This window comes from Rhinopithecus roxellana, chromosome 1, assembly GCF_007565055.1.
Source record: "Rhinopithecus roxellana isolate Shanxi Qingling chromosome 1, ASM756505v1, whole genome shotgun sequence".
NCBI classification, from domain to species: domain Eukaryota; kingdom Metazoa; phylum Chordata; class Mammalia; order Primates; family Cercopithecidae; genus Rhinopithecus; species Rhinopithecus roxellana.
The window spans coordinates 80,640,721-80,657,133 of record NC_044549.1 but is presented as its reverse complement, the minus strand read 5'-3'; the positions used below and the strand labels follow the sequence as shown (position 1 = coordinate 80,657,133).

The window sequence follows — 16,413 nt, the reverse complement described above, 5'->3', positions numbered from 1 at the left end:
TTAAAAACGTAATAACCGTTCTTAGTTTGCAAGCTAGACACAAACAGACAGTGGGCCAGACTTGGCCCGTGGGCCATAGTTTGCTGACCCCTGTTTAGATAGATATATAGGTAGGTCAGTAGATACATAGATTAAGAGATAGAGAGCAAATATGATAAAATGTTAAAGGTGGGGAAACTGGGTGAAGGATATACAGTAGTTCTTTATAGTCTTCTTGCAACTTTTCTATAAATCTGAAATTTTTTTAATCACAAAAAGAAGAGCGCTGTACTTTTCATAGCTACTGCTGAAAAGGAAAAACATTGATCAAATTATTGACCTAAGAAGTAAGTGTCTTACATTTCATAACATTCACACAACTTCCACCTACGCTTTCCCCACTGGGGTAGCTTCTACTGTGATGATATAGTTTCTGATTTGTAACTGGGGGTGCCATGATGTGATAACATTATTTTCTCCTGTTCATCCCTGTTCTTCATCACCCTTAGTGAGTAATGAGGTCACTGGGCTGGTAATTTGTATATGACCTTGTAATTTCCTATAATGCAGGAATTTTTTGGTCTGCTATAATTAAGTAGCCTAAATAAATAGCGCTTATCAGAAAATGCCCCAGTAGCTTGAAAGTCTGTGACAAATCCTTTCTGATGCCCTTAATGTGTTATTATGAAATTCAATTACGCAGCATACTCACCTTGCTTATTTCACCAGCCATAATCTAGTGATAGCTATGATGAGTAGTGACTGAAAGTGTTGTAAAATATTATAAATAGGAATTAGGTAATTTTGACATTAATGTGCTTTTTATGCTGGAAGAGCAAATAGTTTGTAAGGAAAATATCTGCTGTATAGACTGGTAATCATTCTACCATCCTTTACTGATTTAGTTCCAACAAAGTCCGTTTCTACCTTGGTTTATTTATCATTATAGGTAAGTCCACACCATGATCTTCATTGATAATGAAGATGATAGTGGTCAAAGCTGAAATTTATTGAGTGCTAATTCTGTACCCATATTCACAACAAATGTTTTTCTCCCATTTTTTTCTGTTTAATCCTAACACTCAACTCTGAAGCACTATTATTATCTCCTTTTCACAGATGAAACTTAGCAATGCTAAGTGACTTGGCCAAGTTCTTTCTTACTGTAGGAAGCACAGAGCTGCAATTGGCCTGCAGTAGCACAGTGCTGGAATTGGCCTGGATTTTTATCAGCTCTTAGCTTTTGGTTAGGACTGTCTCCCATTGTAGATTAATACCATAGGAAATACAGAAAGAAATTATTTAGTTATAAAGACATACTTCTATTGAGAAGAATAAGGTAAATGATATAGGGCACTAATAGCAGTGCAATAAATAGAATTCACATTGGAAAATCTTTTACATCCTCCTAACTGCTCCCTACCACTAATGAAGCTCAGTAGTAAGTTTAGGGATGAGAAGGGCTTGAAGTAGAACATGCAGTGACTCAAGCTTTCTGGATGTCACCAGCTTGAATAGTACACCCCAGGTATCTACGAGAGGAAGCAAGAGACTGGGAAAGAGTGCAGTAGGAAGGAAAGTAAAGAGATGGGGAAATGCCCTCACTTCCCGCTTCCTTTCCCTTCACTGCTTGAAAGCCCCAAGTTAAGAGAGACTGACTCCCACCACTGCTGGGTTCCATGGCAGCTCCAAGACTGACTTCAGTTTTGAGTCACCTTGTGGAGTGTGACCATCCATGACATGTGGCATGTGACTTTGTCAGACTTTCTTACCCAAAGCTCATAAGAAGCTTCATCTCAGCTGCATTTCCTCTGAGTTATTGAAATAATTTCTTATGTGAAAAGAACTCTGCTATAATTTAATGACAACAATAATAAACTTTGAGAGGAATATTCATTTAGTTGAAGTATTTCTCAAACTGGCTAGTTAAGTTATTGACTCCATATTAACCAATTTACAAAACTGGATATTGATATCTGGACATCTGTCTTTCTGAAATATGAAGGAGGAAAAAGTGTTTCTTTGTGGAAGCCCCAGGGAATTGAAAATCCATGGGAAACATAAAATATATATGTGGAACTCCAGACATGCTCATTCACTTTGTTTTCTTTTTAGGGACTGGTTAAATATGTTGAGCCCACCAATTGTTCCTCCCAGTCAGCAGCCGGCTGAGCAGCGTCCAGATTCCTCTGAAAGTCTGAGTGTTCAAGGTGGGAATATGAAAAACGATATGCACAAGAAAATAAAAATAATTTTACTATAAATAGAGAGAATCCATCACTTTGAGATGCCACTGTTTTTATTAAATGTTGATCACTTAGTCTTACACACCCTAAATGAGGTAACCTGAACCTCATTTTTTAGAATAATGGATTCTTTACAACTAAAAAGAAGATGAGAGAAATTACCCTTGTTCTTCTAAAGGTTAATACCAGGGCAAAATATAGTTTAAGGTATAAGAATTTGGATGTCAAATTGACCTTCATCTGAATTTCAGCGCTACCAATTCCCACTGTGTGACCTTTATGAATTTTGATTACTACATCTATAAAATGATATGAATAATAGTGCTCCCCCGATTGTTCCTTGTGAAGATTCAGCGAGGTGCTATATATGAAGCACTTAGAATGCCTACCAAATACCAGCTGTTGTCATTACTATACAGCAGACACGATGTTTCAACGTCACTCAGATACCTGTTTCCATGAATGCAGAGATACAACCTTTGCATTAAAGCAGAAGCTGTCACGTAGCTATGATAGGTATTAGTAAGATAAAAATCAGAAGGAACCAGGAATGAAAATGTGCCAGGTGTTCATTCGGTTGGCATGAGCCATAAAGATGAACCATTAGTTTCTGGTTGTAAGCAGGGAACTTGACTGTGAGGTGTGCGTGGTGGAGGAACATAAGAGAATCTCTGGTGAAAACTGAGGAGTTGAGATGGCAGAGTCATGGGGTAAATCTCAAGTGCATAATTGGAGTGACAAATAACCTCAGAGTGGGACTCTCTCAGACAGTTTTCTGGGTTGAGTTTTGAAGATGGAAATGTTATATCTGAAGCTTTGAAAAAAGTGGAAGTGAAACCAATATAAATTGCTCCAAAAAAAGTGCCAGGTTTTTTTTTTTTTCCTAACTGCCCCAGGGAAAAAAAGTAGAGCATCGCATTTTTCTTTAGGTGTGGAGAATTCAGAGTGAGAGCTCATACATCTGAGTTGTACGTTTTGGCCGCCCAAGGGATGGAGATGTCTCTGTGATTTACTATCTAAAATAGATTATGCCCCTCAAATTGGGAATCTTTTTAGAGGTGTGCATTTATAATTACTTATGACAGAAAAATAGAATCTTGGCTGTCGGGAGGAGACCTTGCTGTGAGGGAACAAATAATGTGTTATGTTAGGTGTCCTAAATAAGCCACAGGAACTGAGAGCGTGGTCCTTGAGCAAAGGCACCCAAGGTATATATTAGCGAGAAGCAGCTGGAAGGATGTCTTAAAGTCGCCGTTGCCAAGCCCAGTTCTGACAGCAGGAGCTCAGTTATGTTGAAGGTAAACAGAACTTCCATTGAGGGCAAATTCAGAGAATTTTAGAAATGTGCTGGCCAGTGTTACCCAGATCAAGCATCCCTTCTGCCTGTCACCTTGGATTTTTATCAGCTGTCCCCTGGCCCTTTTCCCATACGCTTGGGTGGTTTGTAGTTGATTAATGCCTCCAAAAATGAGCATTTTCTATTTACTCATCTTCCCATTTTCTGATATGCTTGAGTGGTTTGTAGTTAATTAACACCATCAAAAAACAGTGTTTCCTATTTGGTTAATGGCCTGTTAATTGTATAGTTTTAGGCGGCATAAGAGAGTCCATACTTACCAGTATGCTGAGATAGTGTTTCCATCTGTTCTGCTAAAGTGTTGAAGAAAAATTATGGGCTCAAGTTTCCAGTTTATACCATCAGAAGGGGAAGGGAAGTATGATTGTGAGCAGTCTGGAACCCTTCCTGGGTTCTTGTTGCATGACATCATTCATTTAGCACTTACTTTATGCCAGACACCAAGTCATTACATTTAGCCCTCACACCACCACCAGGAGGAGGCTGTGTGTGTGCATGTGTGTATGTGTGTGTGTGTGTTACAGCTGAGGAAACTGAGGCACAAAGTTCTCAAATGACTTGCCCAACGTCCCACAACTACTGAGGCACAAAGCTAGGATTTGAACCCATGCATCCTGGCCCCAGAGCCCAGCCACTATATTTTTATCCTTTGTGGGTTTTGAACTGGGTAAGTAGATTACCTACTAAAATATGTATATATAAAACTGGGAGTTGAAATATTATTTTTCCATTAAGAGTTTCTGATCTACAGGAAAAAGCAAATTAAAATATCTCAAGGGCTCACTGGCTAAGTTCTTTAAAAAAGAGAGAGATACCTCTGGTCACCTGTTAGCCTTGAGTCTGCCCCCTTCTCCTCCCACCCATGCTTATTAGAAATGACAGGTAGCCACAGTTGACTAGATCTAAGGCAAGGCCAAGGGAGTGAACAGCTGAATGAAGGGCAGGATCACTGGATATGGAATTGCCGGGCCTGGGTATTTGCATGTTGCTTATCTTCTTAAAGGCCTTCCCAGACACTTTTACCTAAGTAGATCAGTCTGCCACTCACTGTGTTCTCTCACTTCACCTTCTGACATCATCTGCATGCCTTTTCACAGTCTGAAAATCTTGATTTGTCTACTTGTTTATTGCCTTTCCTCCTAAGTAGCCTCTGAGTTTTTAGGAAACTGTCAGTTTGCTCACTCCTGGATCCTTGGTGCCCTGTGCAAGTTCCAGCGTATATTAGATTCTCTATGTTCTCATTAGAAAGGAGAAGAGAAGGAATAAAGGGAGGAAAGGAGGGTGGGAAATACTCTTTAACTAGTCCTTTTTTTTATTACAAGCTTGGCAGGAAAAAGTAGAGCAATTCATTGAAATCTGACTTTCAACTTTCCCCCCATTCTAATTTTTTTGGTATATTTGATATATTTCTAAAATTTAATTATGAGAGTATTGAACTTCGACCCATACATTGTGGCAGTTAAAAAGTTATAGATCACCTTATGCCATGGCTCTTAAACTTTATTCATAAGCAGTAATAACTTTTCTTTCAAGTGAAATCTCATATGGAATCCTCATGTATGGAAGAGACAAAAGCTCTGCTCTGGCTAAAGTGGGGGTTAGGATCTCAGAATCCTGCCCTGGGGCTCTGATGAACCAGTTAAAAACACGGATGTGGTCCAACTCCTCAATTTGCCTAAAGAGGTAAATGACTTGACCAAGATCAAATGCCCAGTCAGAGCCCTAGCTGGGATTAGGGCCCAGGCTTCTCCCACATCGGTGCCCTTTCTACAGAATCATTTCACTGGGATGTGAGTGTGGTGCCTGAGGACTAGTTCACAGGGAAAGGTATTGCCCACTTTTGGACTTGTAGGATATAAATAATAATAGCTACTTATTTAATCTTCCTGTGTTCTGGGCCTACATGTGCACTTGAATTCTCACAACAGCCTAGTGAGGTATAGATACTATTATTATACCATCTTCCACATAGTTACATTGGGACTTAGGGCAATGCAGGGATGTGCTGAGCCATCATACCTCTATCAGAGATGGCGAGGCCAAGATGCATTTCTGCAGCTGGAGGTATTACTGCATTTTAACAGCAGGGAGATATACTCTGCCTAATACATAATTCTAGAAAACTTGCCCCAGGCCATACAAAAGTAAATGCATGAGTTATATCTGTCCCTACTTTATTCAGTAGAAGTTTGTGTCACAGCCAGTTTCTGCTCATCCAGAATGTCTCAAATGCATGAATGCCACCTTCAAGGGAACAGCCTGGTTTCCAGCACATTTGGCCAGCAGGAAGAGCACTGCATTCAGATCTCTGACATCCCACTGGATGGGAAACGGTCAGCTTTTCACAGCTCCTCCTGGGCTGTAACACACTTGCTGAATATCAATTACCCTGGACATGGTGCCCTTAACACTTACTAAAATGTGTTTTTCTGGAGCTTGTGTGAAATGTAAAAATGGGAAGTTAAGATTTCAGAACTTATTTGAGAAAACTACTACAATGACCTTTTGAAAATGAACCATACTTTGCTCAAAGAATAGTTGTCAATTTGTTTTTGACCTTTGTTCCTTTACAGTTATGACCCTTAAATTATTCATGCTTACCAGCTCCAAAATGGAATAATAACGACCTCTCTTTTCAGGCCTGTAGCCCTATCTTGCAGTTTACATAGATTTTGAGTAAGAAAGGCATTCAGAAGGAGTTTGGGAGTTGCCTGAGTCTCATAAAAATAATATTCTTGTACCTTTTTTATGGTAAAGCCACACAGAATATTCCCACAGGGACATTGATTAATCTCCCATGAGATATAAATAGGTAGCAGATGCTTATTTTATAGATGTAATATCCAAATTACTAGTAAAGAGTTTACAGAAATTTTATGGCTTCTCACAGTTAACCAGAAAGAAGGAATCCTCATGTATGGAAGAGATAAAAGCTCTGCTCTGGCTAAAGTGGGGGTTAGGATCTAGCTGCCTGCTCTTCTCCAACAGAGGAATTCTTTCACTGCCCTCCTATTAACTGCCACGTAATTCTTTGACATTTACCTAATACTCTGAGTCTAAAAGTTGCTGAACAACTGTGGTACCCCTAGTGCCTAGTGTGGTTTCTAGGACACAGTAAATGCCCCATAAATATTTGATGAGTGAATGAGTGACTCTACTGGCCATGGGAAATATGAGAATGATTTGATTTATTCTTTTGATCTTTTTTGTACCTCGAAGATTTATTTCAGATGCAAAGGAGACTTTCCCCAAAAGAGCAATATTGGTGATATGAAAATAATAAGCCAGCATTAATAAAGCACCATTGTGTACCCGGCACTGTTTGGAATTTTTCTGTGCATTTTCTCATACCTCCTCCCAACACTGCTTAGTGTGGGGTTATATTATGTTCCCACTTTACAGATGAGGTAAGGGGCTAGCCTGGGCCACAGACCCTGAGTGTGCATCAGGACGCTGACCCAGGCCTGTCTGACCAGGGTCCACACCCTTAAATCCACACTGTAGTATGACCACAGAATCCCTATTTAGGTGGATAAGAACCACATGACTGAAACATCCACTGTAATTTTTTTTTTTTTTTTTTTTTTTTGAGACAGTGTCTCGCTCTGTCCCCCAGGCTGGAGTGCAGTGGCCGGATCTCAGCTCACTGCAAGCTCCGCCTCCCGGGTTCACGCCATTCTCCTGCCTCAGCCTCCCAAGTAGCTGGGACTACAGGCGCCCGCCAACTCGCCCGGCTAGTTTTTTTTTTTTTTTTTTTTTTGTATTTTTTAGTAGAGACGGGGTTTCACCGGGTTAGCCAGGATGGTCTTGATCTCCTGAACTCGTGATCCACCCGTCTCGGCCTCCCAAAGTGCTGGGATTACAGGCTTGAGCCACCGCGCCCGGCCTCACTGTAATTTTTTTTAATTTAGGAAGTTGTATTTTCTTGAAGCTTTCTGGATAAAACAATAGTTACCTTGGTACTCTTTTTAGACCCATAGGACCCCACCTCAACTCTCAGATTATAAAATGGTTCATGGTATTTCTCACATTCCTTTAATGCAGAGCCCCTGCTGCTTCCCCTGTGAGTAGGGTGATATTTTCTCTTACATAGCTCTCAGGGTCCTGGGCGAGTCTTCTCTGCAGGAAGTGATTAGAGAAGGGGGAAATCAGTGCCTCACTAGTATCGAGAGATGACTTCTTTTCAGGGCCACTGGAAGTGAACTCTCCAGTAGAGCAAAACACATTGCAGGTGTGTGAGGCTCTTTCTCCTATTCCAGAACCACCCCACCTACCCATCCCCCAGGTGCAACCCAGAAGGCTGGTCCCAGCTTTCCTTGCTGGAATTGGGATGCATTTTCCCATAGCTCAATGTTGATACCTTGCTTAAAATTAGGCTCCTAAAAGACTATGGGCTCTGTTGACTTCAGAGCTCAGTACCTTGGAGAGGTGCCTTCCTTCACGTGTAACAAAGTGCTTTTAGAGTTGTAAAACACACAGTTACAACTGGACATCTGAATCACTGCATATTTATAAGTAGAGACTACCTGGAAAGAATGAAATTGTAGTAATTCCTAATTAATGATCCAAATTCTTCAACATGTTCCCTAAAATAGCATTTTCCAAGTAAAATATAGCCACCAGTTTTTACAAAAGGGGTAATGTACCTATTGCCCAAATAACACCTGAACTATAATAATACCATGTTATTTGCCTTTCAAAAACAATATAGCCCTCTAATTAGAAGAAAGTAGCATTTCATTGTTTTCATTCCATTGTTGGTTATTTATCTTTCTCCCATTTGAGAGCACATGTTTGCTGAGAACCAAAATTCAGCAGTTCACAGTGGACTTTCTCAGGCTTTGGTGTGAGTTAATTTTGCCCTACTGTGAGGTATGTTGGTGGTAGAGTTTGCAAGCACCCAGTACTCAGCAGAATCTTATCTAAAATGTCATCTTCATTGATCCTAAGGCTGACTGCTCCAAATGGTGATCCCTCACTGTTGAATTGCTTAAACAATAGTGTATTAGTATGCACATAAAAATACAGTCAATCAGTTCTCAAGATCTATAGGAGAGAAAATACATTAACTTAAAAAAAATGTAGATGGCAGTGTCAGAAAATCGAAAATCAAGTTCAATGTCTTGATTCAGAGATTTTTAAATCTGATAAACTAGAGCCACATCATTTGTTTTCAAGCTTGAAGAGATATCTTGTGTACGTGTAGGTTTTCTATTATCTACAGTTAAAATGCATTAAATATAGATAATTAAACATTTATATTAATTGACTTTCAGAAGGTGAACTGGAGGGATTACTTACCCAAGCTGATCTACCAAGAGGAGGGCAGCCTATGTTGCTGCATTTGGTCTGGCTCCATTGGTTTTTCTTCTGTTATTGCTGTTAACCAATTTCAAAGTGGATGAGGCTGAAAGTTTGTAAATAGATTATTATCTGAAAGGTAATTTTATTTCACTAGAAATGGCTTTATTGTGTGTAGAAGAGAAAAAAAATGGAATTTGGACCCCTATCCAGATGCTCTTAGTATAGTAGCAGAAAATGGTTTTATTTGTTAATTTGTCCTTCTAGAGTTTCTGTAGCCAATCTTTAAATAGAGCAATTTAGCATTTTGAGGAAAAACAAACTCAGCTCTATCCAAGAATATAATTGAAAATTACCCCATACCCATCCACGATAATTACCTTTCAAAACATTTCCCAATGCTTGACATCATAGTGGTAATTGCTTAATGATATTATAATATCATTACGTAGGGATTATAATGGCAAAATGATGTAAGTTGGAGGCTTTGAAAATTAAGTTACAATGAAAACAAAACCTTTTATGTAAGTTTAAAGCCCTTCAACATAAAATTATACATAATCTCACCCAATTTTTGTATGAATGTCATTGTTGGTAGTTTTAAAATTCATCCATTTGAAGCTTTGATACGAAAAAACCACAAAACCTATCTTAGTCCCCATGGTTATAATGCATGAGGGTCCCATTCTGTAGTGATATGTATTGGAACGAATGCATTTATATCACAGTTATTGCTCCAGTTTGTATGCATTATGTGGCAAAGTGGCAAAACCTCTACTAATGAATTGGATTTACCTCGATCCCTTTGCAAATGGGTGATAAAGACCCATGGCCATTACAATGGTTGTTTTCATCTTGAAAGATTCCTGACTGATTGCAAATATATTGTGTTTTCTCATTTAATAGCACCAGCTTAAAAAAATCTTTTTTGCAAGTGCAGGTACAGAATACATTAAATAATTATATAACATATAACTCTTGTGTGCCAGAGGTCAGAGTTCCTCATGATGTGCTGATGGAGTAAGACAGAATCCAATGGCAGGTCCCTGAGAGTTTCACTCATAATCATTTACCTCAGGGATATGTGATTTAAACGTTACACCTGATGGAAAAAAATAGTTTTACTTTTGGAAACATACATGATTTTTAGTGTAAGAACTGTTTTTTTATTTATAAGATCAATTTATCATAATGTTCTATATAAAACTAATTGGGGGTCTTTCTATTTCTTTCAAATCCACTATGTTTTGGGGTTGTAAAAAAAAATCAAACAGATTCAGTTTTGGGGTAGGGAATAAGGTATAAATGTACATAACCCTTCTTGTGTCTGGCTCACATATGCCGTTTTCCATGATGATGGTGCTAACAACATTTACTGAGTACTTAACTGTGTACGTGTGCTGAGTGTTATTCACTCCTCATAGGAATAACGACAGATACTGTTATTATCTGTACTTTACATATAAGGAAGCCGGGGCTCAGAGCAGTGAATTTCCCAATATCCCACAGCTGTGATATGGTAGAAATGGGATTTGGAAGTCAGTCTGTCTGACTCCATCATCTAAACGTCATCCTTCCTACCTCTATGAAGCCTTTTCTTACACTTTAAGCTATATCAGTACTTCTATCCTGAGTTACTAAGAAAGTTATAGCCCATAGTTCATGATTTATTTTATTATCATCCCTAATCATTTATTAAACAACTACTATGTGTGCTGTGTTATACATATTACCAGTGTCTAATTTAATCTTCCTCAAAACCCTACCAAATAGGCGTTGTTATTCCCATTTTGTAAACAAGGAAACCAAGGTCCGATGAGGTGAAATGATCTGTAGCCAGCTTTCAGGCTGTAAGCAGCCGAGCTTCCATTCGCCCCCAGTGTATTGGATTCTAGAGCCCTTGAGTGCGCTTAGCCACTCGGCTGTAGAGCCTTCCAGTTTAACTCCTCATGAATCTTTAGCAGTTGCTTTTGTTTCATGTGTTTGTGTCACATTCACAACTAGACTATGCCCAGCTCAATCACATAGCAGATACTAATTGATAAAACTAATTTTATTCATTTCTCTCAAGTAGTCCAAACTTTAAAGGCATAATGGATTGAGTATATGAAAGTAGAGGATGTACATACTCTCCTTTGATACGAAAAAGTGATAGGGGGTCATTTTCAATATGGAATGAACATTTGAGGAGTACTCTCAAGGACAGAGGCAGGGCCCTGGGGACTCTGAAGACAACAGAAGAAGATAAAGGAAAGGCAGCCTTCCTTCTCTGAGTTCCTGCTCTTAATTAGAGACTGTGCGGGGTGCTCAGGTCAGCTCATGTGGTTGTTAGCAAAGTCCTTTCACACTTCAAAGATATAAACTGCTGCAGCCCAGAGTCACAGAAGCTCATCAAAAGCACTGCGGGGATTGTTGGATCTGGTCCCCTGTCCTAAGCAGGGTTCATCTACAAAATTCTGCACAAATGGTTGCCCCACTCTCTGCTTCACCCTTTCCAGAGTACATGTTTCATTTGCTGGTCAGCTCTAATGCTTAGAAAATTCTTCCTTGTGCTAAGCACCCCCAAAAATATGACTCCTCTTAGCTTCCACCTGTTGATCCTATTGCTTCCTCCTGGAACCCCAGATTTTCTTAACTTCTCATTTCTATGCCACCCTTCATAGGCTTGAATCCAGAAGGGCTGCTGTCACCTCATTAAGCTTTCTCTTTTCTGAAGTTAACAAGCCCATTTCCTTTGGACTTATTGAACTGTTTGCCTCTGCCCTCCCCCAGGGACTCTCTCATCTTTAACAATATTTTTGGACTATAAGAAATCAGATTTCTTTGTTTCCAACCCTGATTTATTAAAATGTAAGACACCTTTAAATTTTTTATTAGTCTTTCCTATGTCTAAATTTAATGTAATAACTCCCAATTAAACATGTTACACCACTCTTTTAGCATAATCAAGGTCCGACTGAATAGACTGGTACAAAGTACTCTGACTGGTAGAAAGAACACTGAACTCCTAGTCTGGAAACTGAGAGTTTGTCCTCAGCTCTGCCTCTTACTCACCAACCAACCTCAGATGAGCTGTTCAACTTTGTGAACCCTGGTTTCCTCATCTATAAAATGGGCATGATAATTCCTGCCTATTTCACAGGGTCATGAGGGCCAAAGGAACTACTACATGAGAAAGTGCTTTCTAAACCATCAAGGGCTCTACCAATTGAGGTATTAGCAAGCAAGACATGTAATCATTCCTCAGTTGAACTCCACTTTTAAGGACTGCTAACACTGAACTCAACTCACAAGAAGCAGCTGATTTCACATTTCACCTGCTTCTCTGCGCAGTCCTTAAGAATAGGGAGTGTTTCCTACCATCATGTCCTGAACACCTAACTCAGTGTCCAGCTCATGGAAGGATCATGCTAAATGTGTTTTTGGATGGTTAGGAGAAGAGTGGGCAGAGGAATGGCTGTGGTACAGTTTTAAACCCCCAATTCACCATCTAGGCACCACTCCCTCGGACCTAACTCCAGTTTGTCAATGTCCTGACAATGTTCAGGTACCAGCTTGGTCTGATTTTGGCTGAGTAAGATGGAACCCCACAACCACCACCACCATCTTCCCTTCCTCTGGGCAGTGACACTTAAGATCATGGGCTTTTATTCACACCTTCAAGAAACATTCCATTTTTATTGAACCTCTATTATAGTGAGCCCTGCACCATGCCCAGCATCCAAACTCTTCTGAAGCTCACCCTGGTGAGCACATAGCCGAAAGCTTCAGTTGGGTTTCGTTTGGGGTTTGGTTTTGGTTTGGTTTTGGTCTTTAATAGCTTTTGAAGAGAGAGGAGTGTTGTCTTAGTCACCTCTTTCTCCCTGAGCCTACTCTCTGATCTTCTCTGGCTGGGAAGGTCTTGACCTCTCAGCCTCTGAACTCATTACATGAACTTTCAGAAGTACTCAGAATGCACTCACTTGTGAATACGAAGGTACTTAGCACAATACTGGGCACATAAAAGGTGCTCAGGAAACATCTTTTTAAAACAGTTTTTTTTCATTTCATGCCATTTATTGGAAGCCAGCAGGCCTTGATAATGACTTAGACAGTAGGTGGAGTCCTCTCTGTCCAATCCATCTAAATGCCTGTCACAAGAGAAAACATTAAGCCATGTTCGTATCCCCAAAAAACTTAACAGATTTCTCCCCTACCACTAATAAGACTACAAATCACCTGACATTTTGTTCTCTGTGTATATTGTCTGTTCTATGTATCTTATAGTTCTATTATTTTAATTCATATTTGTTTGGTAGCCTTTTTAGGATGATTGAATGAGGATCAAGTTTTCTATTTTATTAGTTAGTTTGCACTGTTTGGCATTTTGTACAGCTCTGGCCCATGAAGAAGTTTAGAACTTTGACAGCTAGTTTTGGATCCTGGCAAGTTTTCTAATCCTAATGAGCACAACTCTTAAGTCTTTTGGCGCTCTCCCTTTCTTCTTTCCCCTCCCGCCAGTTCTCCACACTCAGTTTTTCTTGTCCTTTGTCATAAAGTTGGTCCTTCTGCTCACCGGTGTTTCTTCTCCACCTGGCACCGCATGTGTAGAGTCTCACCGCTTCCACAGCGCTCCTCCCTTCCAGCCTAAACTTTCAACCTGCATAAAGAAAATCCCCCAGGAGAGATGGTGATTCCTGCTTTGTTGCCCTTTGTTTAGGGATTCCGGGCCAAGCCAACAGCTAACGTGTCTGTGGTTCCCCTTGCCCACAGGTGAAGAAGACCTCAGTGTGGAAGAGGACGAGGAAGTACTGACTTTGTTGTATGACCCTTGTCTGAACTGTTACTTTGACCCCCAAACTGGGAAATACTATGAGTTGGTATAATGCCTCCTTCCAGGGCAGGGAACAGGCACTCCCAGCTGGAGCAGGATAGCAGTTCTGGGTCCCTCAAAGAGTCACCACAACCTATGTGTTGGATGACACAGAATCAACAGTAACTGAGAGAAACGAATTCATTTTGTAAATAATGTTCAGTGTTAAGAATCCTGCATTCCTTTTGTAGATGAGTATGATTTTGAAAGTGAAGAAATTAATACAGAGGCAAGATTTTAGGAGTTTGAATTGGTTCTTGTTTGTTCTCATTCTACGTAAAATTTTGTTTATTTCAGATAATTGTATGTAAACAAATTAAGAGTTATTCATTCAAAATTTTTACAGTGTTAATCTGTAAATGATGGCTTGATATACAGAAAATGTATTTTTGTTTAAAAGATGCCTGGGTACCTTTTATGACATTTGTATTAAAAATAAAGTATGATGGTAAGAAGAATAGCTTTTAAACTGCTTCTTTTCATTCACCCCACTTTCTTTTCCAGAATATTCTTATATGATACTTTCCTTCTCTTCGACTTTTAGAAAAGGAAACATTGTGAACTGGTCAGACTTTATGATCACATTTTATTGGCACTGGCCCCACTATTTCCATTTCATTATAGTTCATCCAGAGTTTGCCAAAGATCACAACATTGTTAATCACTTAAGCTGCTTAGCACTATATTTTTCTGTTAAAAAAAATATTTTGCCAATTATCTCTTAATTCTAATAATAGGTTCACATCTAGCTCCATAAATCTATATTTCACAAGAAATCACCTTTTTGAAATCCCTCCACCGCCACATGCACACACACACACACACCCCCCACACCACTCCTGTGACCTGGGCCTGAAGAAATCCCAGAGGCTTTCTTTGGTTTTTCAGTTGATGTCCGTGTAACTCTGCTTGCTGGATCACAAGGAAAAAATCATGTGCTTCCTGCATTCGGGTAGACAGCCTTGAATTGTGTGCCAACTATATTAATATTGAGCTCAAGGAAGTACTTATTATATTAGCTGGCATATTTTGTGATTTAATAAAGATTTTTTAATAAAGAAGAGTACCATTGGAAATAAAAATTTATTGGTGTACAGTTGGATTTAATGATGGTACTATAATTTCATTTAATATTGCTTGATAGAGGAAGTAAGAGCTCTTTTTCAGAAGTAGATTTGGACTCCTATTCCATGTATCATACATTATTTAGAACCATATTTGTGTTTGATAAGCTTTTAATCCTGTTGTTCACAAAGTATGCCTTTGTTATAAATGTCTCTCCAAGATGTTCATACTTACAAAACGAAAATGAATAAATTAAGCTTTCCAAAGCATGCAAAATGATAAAAGAGTTCGGTTATCTTGATTATGACCTTAAAGATTAGAATAGGGCTTGGAAGGCCTTGTTTCTGCTTTAAATAGTCTCAGAACCATCTACATAAACAAGGGAGTCAATTAGAATTTGTATTAGTGAAGACTTGTAGTTATAAATATCAAAAACAACATTAGCTAGATGAAGAAAAATAAATTTAGGATACAGGAGTGCCTCAAATGCCCCAAAACAGAATGCTATAAGTCTATAAGGCCTCTGAATAGATTTGGACTGGGACCTAGAGGACTGTAGTGAACTCTGTTGGGATTCTTAAATTGCAAACAACAGACACCCTTGATCCCAGAATTCAAAGACTTGCTGAACAATCAAGCTCTGGGAGGCACAGACATCAGAGCAGCCCTGGAGATCCCTATAGCAGCAACCAACAGTTTCTCATGATGATGGACACCAAGTTGACAGCACCACTTTTTTATGCCTCAGGTCTCTGCTCAAGGAGCAAGAGGATGGTAGGATTAACTCATCAGTTATCCCCAGGACCACATGGAATGGGAATGAGATACTCCCTGAAGGAGAAGAGGGCACTGTTAAGAAAATGGGGAGGGATGTCAGGCAGGTAAAAACCACAGATGTCTATCCTGGGAGTCTAGAAGCATTGGCTCTGCCGCTCATCTCTGATTGATTTTGCCATCTCTTCTCCTCTTTTGTCTTCTCTCTTCTCATACATTTCTCAGCTACTCAGTCCACCTGTCAGAGCACTCAGCCACTCCAGTACCCACATACCCAACCATGCAGAAATGTTAACTCCCAATTTCAATTCAAAAATCCCAGAGTTGGCATTCCAATTTGCTCATTTGTTCCAGGGACCACCAGCACCCTCTTCTATGGATGAGGGAGGAAGGCAATTAAGGAGTCCCTGTGATCTGAGTAGACATTCTAAAGATGTCTACCACAAGGTTTAATTATCCCCTTTTTACATTTTATTTTCCTCTTTTAAAGAGATAGCTTCATTTCTGTTGAGATTTCTACGGACGAGTTGAAAAAGAAAAATAGATGTGCTTCCCAGTGCCAATTTTAAATTAAATTGGTACCACCAGTTTACTTGGAAATTCATTAACTAGGCTATACATGTTCACTGGTTATCAAATTTCTTTGCATGTTAGAATCTTCTGGAAAGTTAATAAAAATACCGATGGCCAGGTTCTGCACCCAGAGAGTCTGACTTACTAGTCTCAAGTGTAGCCTGGGCATTGGAAATTTTTAAAACCTCCCCAGCCATGCCAATGTGCAGTCAAGGTTGAGACTATTACTATAGATTAGGTCTCACATGAAGAGAAGGCAGGAGCTT

The 16,413-nt window shown here is 39.5% G+C and overlaps 1 protein-coding gene across 3 annotated transcripts in view; it reads left to right on the top strand.

Moving 5' to 3' along the window:
* The window catches only part of C1H3orf67 (chromosome 1 C3orf67 homolog), a 317,333-nt gene extending 303,140 nt beyond the window's left edge, over positions 1 to 14,193 (top strand). For 2 of the 3 annotated variants that reach the window (XM_030927037.1, XM_030927031.1), the window contains exons 16-17: positions 2,095 to 2,189; positions 13,636 to 14,191. In XM_030927037.1, the coding sequence (XP_030782897.1) occupies positions 2,095 to 2,189; positions 13,636 to 13,748 (208 nt within the window). In that variant the 3' untranslated portion in view covers positions 13,749 to 14,191. Of the gene's footprint in view, positions 1 to 2,094; positions 2,190 to 13,635 lie in introns of all 3 variants that reach the window. The other variant, XM_030927040.1, reaches the window with a different exon arrangement.
* The last annotated feature ends 2,220 nt before the right edge of the window (positions 14,194 to 16,413 follow it).